Source organism: Jaculus jaculus, chromosome 6, assembly GCF_020740685.1.
Source record: "Jaculus jaculus isolate mJacJac1 chromosome 6, mJacJac1.mat.Y.cur, whole genome shotgun sequence".
NCBI classification, from domain to species: domain Eukaryota; kingdom Metazoa; phylum Chordata; class Mammalia; order Rodentia; family Dipodidae; genus Jaculus; species Jaculus jaculus.
In genome coordinates this window covers 31,268,043-31,275,464 of record NC_059107.1, presented here as the reverse complement: position 1 = coordinate 31,275,464, position 7,422 = coordinate 31,268,043, and the positions used below count along the sequence as shown (strand labels likewise).

Here is a 7,422-nt window from a genome sequence, read left to right as displayed (position 1 = left end):
GAGAGAGAGAGAGAGAGGGAAGGAGGGAGGGGGAGAGAGAGAGAGAATGAATTTGGGCATGTTAGGGCTTCCAGTCCCTGCAAATGAACTCCAGATGCATATGTCACCTTGTGCATCTGGCTTACGTGGGTACTGGGGAATCCAACCTGGGTCCTTAGGCTTTGCAGGTAACCACCTTAACCACTAAGTAATCTCTCCAGCCCAATGTCTTTCTTTTCTTTGCTCCATATAATTCCTTAGAGATTCATCCAGGTGGTAGCTATGTCTCAGTAGTCTGTTCCTTTTTTTTTTTTTTTTTTTATTGCCTAGTGGTTTTCCATTACATAACTGTACCACAGTTTGTTTAATCATTTACCCAGTGAAAAACATCTTGGTTGTTTCTAGGTTTTGGCTATTGGAAAGAAAGTTGTATTAAAAAAACAAAACAGGGCTGAGGAAATGGCTTGGTGGTTAAAGCATTTGCCTGCAAAGCCTATGGACCCCAGTTCAATTCCCCAGGACCCACATAAGCCAGATGCACAAAGGGGTACATGTGTCTGGAGTTTGTTTGCAGCGGCTGGATGCCTTGGCATGCCCATTCTCTCTTTCTATCTTCCTTCCCCCCCCATAAATAAGTAATAAAATATACCAAAAAAATACAAGCTGGGCATGGTGGCGCATGCCTTTAATCCCAGCACGTGGGGGGGCAGAGGTAGGAGGATTGCTGTGGGTTCAAGGCCACCCTCAGAGTACAGAGTGAATTCCAGGTCAGTGTGGGCTGCAGTGAGACCCTACCTTGAAAAACCAAATATAACAAAAAACCCACCAAAACAACAACAAAACCATTCTGGCTGTTCACAATCATGGAAGTTAGCATAGTAAACTTGACATTTTGAAAAAAACATTGCCTGTTTATTACATCTTTAACATGAAATGTTTATAACACACTATCCTTTTGTTTCTTTGCTCTGCCTTGTTACATAAATTAGCCACAAAGTCAGATTCACAGGCAATATGAAAAGTCTAATATAGAATGTCTGTATTCTATTCCAGAAAGAGGCCGTCTGGCAGTGCCTGAATAACACATCAGTGATGCACAGCTTGTTCAGCAGAGGCTTCTGTCACATGAATGGAAATGTTAAACATACAATCCATATGGTATTGCCTATTACAGAAAAAGTAGATAAATAATTTATTAAAATATATACACCTTGTATGTTGAAGCCATATTTGAACAGGCTAGGATAGGGTATATCAAAAAAGATATATGCTAAAGAGTTAGAAAGTTATAACCTACAGATAAATATATAGGTTTGGTCCTATGATTTATGTTAACTACTGTCCATACTTCAGAGCTCCTAAGTACTGGAGACAGGTGTTCTCGGTGCTCGGAGGTCTCTCGCTTGGGCTCCTTCAGTGCTTTAGGGTAGACTCTGAGTCGGGGTTCAACTCAGCAGCATAGAAGAGCAGCAGCTTTAACAAGTGCACTTTGTCTTGTAGCTGGGGCACCAGAGGTTCCCCCAGCATCTGAGTCAGGCGGCGGTGGAAGGCCTGAATCTGCTTCTCCACGTCCACCACGGTGATGTCGTCTCCCTGCTGGGGCTTGGGTTTAGTCCTTTTGATGATTAAGTCTTTTCGATCAATCACTGAACTCCGTAGGTGCTCTGCAATGGGAAGAAGCCAAAATGGTGAAGTCAAATTTTAGCAGGTAAGGTCTGCTGTCTATACTGGGAAGCAGGTAAAGAGGCCATGTGGGTTACTGTGGGAACCCCATTTCCAATGAGTATTCTTGGTTCACTGTGATGTTCAAAAAGTTTTTATATTATTCTGGGGCTGGGAAGGTGTCTCCATGATTAAAGGCACTTACTTGCAAAGCCTGATAGCCCAGGTTTAATTCCCTAGTGCCCACATAAAGCCAGATGCATAAAGTGGCACATGTGTCTGGAGTTCATTTGCAGTAGCAAGAAGCCCTGGTGTCTTATAGGCTGTCAGATCTCTCTGTGCTTGCAAATAAAGAAGGTGGGGTGGGGGTGGGGGGTTAGAGAAATGGCTTAGCAGTTAAGGCGTGTGCCTATAAAGACTAATGACCAGAGTTTGGTTCACCACTACCCATGTAAAGCCAGATATACAAAGTGGTGCATGTAACTGGAGTTCATCTGCAGTGGCTAGACCCTGGCATACCCATTCTCACTCTCTCTCTTTGCTAATAAAGCCTCTGCAAATGAACTCCAGACGCATGTGCCCCCTTGTGCATCTGGCTAACGTGGGACCTGGGGAACCGAGCCTTGAACCGGGGTCCTTAGGCTTCACAGGCAAGCGCTTAACCGCTAAGCCATCTCTCCAGTCCCCCCCAAAAAAATTTTAAAAAAGAAAATAAAATATTCACAAGGGGACTGGAGAGATGACTCAGCAGTTAAGGTGCTTGCCTGCAAAGTCTAAGGACCTGGGTTTGAATTACCCACGTAAAGCCAGATGAACTAAGTAGCACCTGCATCTGGAATTCCTTTGCAATGGCTAGAGGCCCTGGCATGCCCATTGTCTGTCTGTCGCCCTAATAAATGATAAATAAATAAAATATTACAAAATATAATGTCTTTTTACAATTTTTATTATTTCACTTTATTTATTTGAGAGAGAGAGAGCAATAGAAAGAGGGGGAGAGAGAGAGAGAAAATGGGTATGCTAGGGCCTTTATCCACTGTAATTGAACTTCAGATGCATGCACCATCTTGTGCATCTGGCTTACATAGGTCCTGGAGAATAGAACCTGGGTTCTTTGGCCTTGCAGACAAATGCTTTAACAGCTAAGCCATCTCTCCAGCCCAAATAAATAAAATATTAATAAATTCACAAAAAAGATTATAGTTGGGCATAGTGGTGCACTCCTTTAATCCTAGCACTTGAGAAGCACAGGTAGGAGGATTGCTATGAGTTCAACAACATCTTGATACTACAAAATGAATTCCAGGTTAGCCTTGGCTAGAGAGAGATCTTACCTCAAAAAACAAACAAAAAAGATTGTGCTTGTACTGAACATGAAGAATTTCTTGTCTGTGTTCCCTAAACAAGCAATGTAACAACTTACGTGGCATGAACAATGTATTTGGTATTTTAAGAATCTAGAAATGATGCCAGGTGTAGTGATGCACACCTTTAATCCCAATTCTCAGGACGCTGAGGTAGGAAGATAGCTGTGAGCTGGAGGCCAGCCTGAGACTACATAGTAAATTCTAGGTTAGCTTTGGCTAGAGTGAGACCTTACCTTGAAAAACAACAAAACAAAACAAAAACGAATCTAGAAATGAACTGAAGAATCTGGGAGGAGGTGTGCAGGTGATACGCAAATGCTCTGCCATTTCACAGAAAGGATTTAAGCACAGCGGATTTTGGCATCCTTGTCAGCTGAGTGTCACATGTTCTGAAGGCCTCTCCTCTCCAGGTCCCGCTGAAACAAGGTGAGGTCACTGTGTTACATGTACTCATACTTCCTTCATAGCACTGACTTTGTGTTCTACTGTTACTTGTGTGATGACTTGTTTGGGGTGGATATTCCCACTGGCCAGTAAGCTGTGAGGACAGGAGCCATGTTGGTCTTATTCACTTAGCATTTCCCAGTGAGTCTGTGTGGAGAAGGGTTAGGAACTATCTATGCCTGGATAAATAGAGAAACTGAAGTGATCCTCCCTGTTTCATCTTTTCTCCCCTCAGTGGCAGCTGGGGCTCTACAGGATGGCTGTGTGTGTCTCTTTGGGATGACCCTGACTTATGGGCCACCTTGTCAACCCTGTCCAGCCAAATGGTATTCAAAACAGGGCTAGACTATTTACAAGCATCGGGAAGATGCCATGACAGATTAGTCATTTCTAATTTTGCTGAGTCCCACACTTGAGTTCCACAGTGTCAAAGTGGGGAGAGGTGGTTTATTCTCTTAGAGAATTCTGGTCCAGGAGGGCTGCTCTGTCCTCTATAGAAACATTTTCGAGGTGGAGGTTCAGGACAGACTTCCCAGGTTAGTATAAAAGTAACTTAACAAGTGTTAATGTTGAACTTTCAACAAAGCTGCTTTAATATTAAACTTTCTGTGAGATTTCCAAATGAAAAAGTTACAAAAACTTCAATGAGGTTGAACACCCAGAGAATGTGCCTTTAGGGCTTTATTCTAAGAACATGTCCATTTGAGGATCCAAAAAACCTGCAGAAACCACAAAACTACATTGTGGCCTTAAAGGTTTAGTCATGAGGGCTGGACTAGGGGTATAGTTCGTGGTAAAGTGCTTACCTAGCATGTGTTGAGGCCTGGGTTCAGCTTCTAGCACCACCCAACCCCTTACCCCACATTTCAGTTATAATATTCTAAAATAGAGAAGACCCTTGTAGTCTTCTCATAGCTAGGCAAATAGGCAGACAAAAATTAAGCACACAATTATTGGACAATACTATTTTATCATATATTCAAGATTAATCACCAAGTGTAGTGGCACACACCTTTGATCCCAGCATTTGGGAGTCAAAAGTAGGAGGATTACCATGAGTTCAAGATCTGCCTGAGACTACAGGATGAGTTCCAGGTCAGCCTGGCCTAGAGTGAGAAACTAATTCAAACAAAAAAATAAAACAACAACAAAAGAATAATTAATTCTTGCAAGTTACTATTATCAGCCTCAGCCACATTCTAGAGAAGAAAGAAACCAAGGCCTAGAAGCTGGGCATGGTAGCTCAAGCTTGCAATCCTGGCACTTGGGAGGCTAGGACAGGAGGATCGTCAGGAGTCCAAGGCCAGCCTGGGGTACAGAGTGAGACACAGTCACAAAAAAACAAATCCTAGGGGTGGGGGAGGCTGGAAAGATGGCTCAGTGGATAAGCCACTTACCTGCAAAGCCTAACGACCTAGGTTCAATGCTCTAGTGCTCACGTAAAGCCAAATGCACAAAGTGGCATGCGCATCTGGAGTTCATTTACAGTGGTTAGAAACCCTGACATGCCCATTCCCTGTCTCTGTCCTCTATCTGTCTCTTTCTGTCACACACACACTCTCTCTGCTTGCAAATAAGAAAATAAAATATTTTGAAGTATGCAAAAAAAAAAAAAAAAAAACAAATCCTGAAGGTCTAGCAAGATAAAGTTAACAATCTGATACATAGGTAAAAGGTGAAGTTGGGAACTAAACCCAGACTTCCTGTTTAAATGCAGGGTTTTTATTTTTATTTTTAAAAGTCCCTGCACCAGCTTTGTCATGCCAGGCCCGAGTAGTCTAACTGCTTTCTTCCCTTCTGTGCGTATTATTGAGCTAAAATCAACATCAACATGCTCATGGGCAGGCAGGCAAACTTTCTATGTACACTTTCCCCTTATTGTTGGAGGATAATTTACAGACACCATGTTCAATACTTCATTATGGATTCATTTATGGATATCCTAAGATCAAGGACACTCAGTGTCATAATCTGGTATCATTATTAAAAGAAACAAATTTTACCATGGTTTCAACAGTGCCCTTTATATTACAGTGCTAGGGACAGAATCCATAGCCTTGCTCATGCTAGTCAAGCCCTCTACTACTGACACCCAACCCTCCAATATTTTCTTTCCTCAGATTCAGGGCCAGCCTGGATCATGTTTTGCACCTAGTATACATGTGTGCTGGTCTCCTTTTAGTCTGGAACAGGATCGCAGTGTTCAGTTTAAGACCTTACTACATCTAAACAGAGACGTAGTCACACAAAAGTCAGTTATCTGTAAGTTGTCACTCCAGCTGGGTTTGTTTGATGCTTCCTGTAACTAGATGCAGGTCATAGATTTTTAGCAAGAACTTTACATATGTGATGCTGTGTCCTTCTCAGTCTAACATGTCTAGGAGAAATGCCAGGATTCTTCCCTGTTAAGTTGCTCTATTTTTTTTTTTTTTCTCTAGGTAGGGTCTCACTGTAGCTCAGGCTGACCTGGAATTCACCATGTCGTCTCATGGTGGCCTGGAACTCACACTGATCCTCCTACCTCTGCCTCCCAAGTGCTGGGATTAAAGGCATGCGCCACCATGCCTGGACAAGTTACTATTTTTTTGCTAGTTATGGTGGTGTCTGCCTGAAGGTCCAGCGAGATAAAGTTAACAATCTGATATACAGGTAAACCCTAGCACTCAGGAGGTTGACAGGAAGGTCTTGAGTTCAAAGCCAGCCTGAGCTATACTGTGCGTTCCAGACCATCCTGAGCTACAAAACAGAGATCATATGTCAAAAATTATTTTTCTGGGCTGGAGAGATGGTTTAGCTGTTAAGGTATTTGCCTGAGAAACCTAAGAACCCAGGTTCAATTCCCTAGTCTGTCGTAAGCCAGATGCACAACATGGTACATGCATCTGGAATCCATTTGCAGTGGCTAGAAGCCCTGGTACACCCACTATTTCTCTCTCTGCCCCTTTTTCTCTCAAATAAATAAATATTTAAAAATTATTTTCCACTTATATTTAGTAATTTACCAGTTCTTCAATTTTCCTAATAAATAATCCTTGGCTCACTAGAAACAGTTATTGCACTGTCCTGCCATCCCAGGGTCTGGTTCCTGGCTTTGCCTGGGATTTGAGCAACTCTGAAGAGCTACTTTCATAGGCTTTAGGTATCATCTGTTTTAAGATACACATGCCCATCTTGGTATCTGTGCTTGTTCTATATTGGCAGATGTTTATAATGTGATAATCTGAGGAGTAGTTAGGATCCAGGCAATGATTTTGTGTGTGTGCACATGTGTGGTAGGTGTGATGCAGTGTGTGTGCAGATGTGGCACCCTATGTACACGCATGGAGGCCCGAGGAGAACGTTGGGTGCCTCCTTCCATTGTTACCTGCTTGTTTCCTTGAGGCAGAGACTTTGCCTGATTCCAGAGCTTGCTGTCTTCGTGAGTCCCAGTGATTCTTGGGTCTCTGTTTCCCATGACTGGGTTACAGATGTGCAGGGTCACGTCTAGCTATTTATGTGGGTGCTGAAGAATCACAATAATTGTTCTCAGGCCCTCATGCTTTTAGCCATTGAGCCATTTCTCCAGCCCAAATTTTTGCTTTTTTTAGACAGAGTTTCACTATGTAGTTCAGGCTAGCCTTGAAGTGTCCATCCTCCTGCCTCAGCTTCTTAAGTGTTGGGATCATAGGCAAATGCTAGAACAAATATGATACCTCTCTGTGGCTGCCATTCATAATTATGTTCATTGTGAGACCTCCCACAACCCCTGAGGTGAGCACGGGCTCCTTACCTCTTAAAACATGTTGATAACTGGACAACAGAAACTGCAGATGCTCAACCAGCTCATCCCAAGTCTGCCACTGGGTTTTATCTGACTATGGAGACAGTAAAGGAAGTGATGATAAATGTCTTTTCCAGTTCAACTTAGGCCACAATGTTCAAGTCATTTTTACATAAGGCTCAGCAGGAGTAAGCCAAAGTGTGCAGGGCC

At 42.8% G+C, this 7,422-nt stretch overlaps 1 protein-coding gene across 2 annotated transcripts in view; it reads right to left on the bottom strand.

Moving 5' to 3' along the window:
- Positions 1–869: 869 nt before the first annotated feature.
- Simc1 (SUMO interacting motifs containing 1) overlaps positions 870–7,422 on the bottom strand; it is a 76,733-nt gene continuing 70,180 nt past the window's right edge. Inside the window, exons 9-11 of one of the 2 annotated variants that reach the window (XR_006637783.1) lie at positions 7,222–7,306; positions 3,242–3,424; positions 1,568–1,643 (exon numbers count right to left, since the gene is read on the bottom strand). Coding sequence is in view for 1 of the 2 variants with exons in the window: in XM_045153296.1 (XP_045009231.1) it covers positions 1,393–1,643; positions 7,222–7,306 (336 nt within the window). In the remaining variant the exon portion in view is untranslated. Of the gene's footprint in view, positions 1,644–3,241; positions 3,425–7,221; positions 7,307–7,422 lie in introns of both variants that reach the window. The other variant, XM_045153296.1, reaches the window with a different exon arrangement.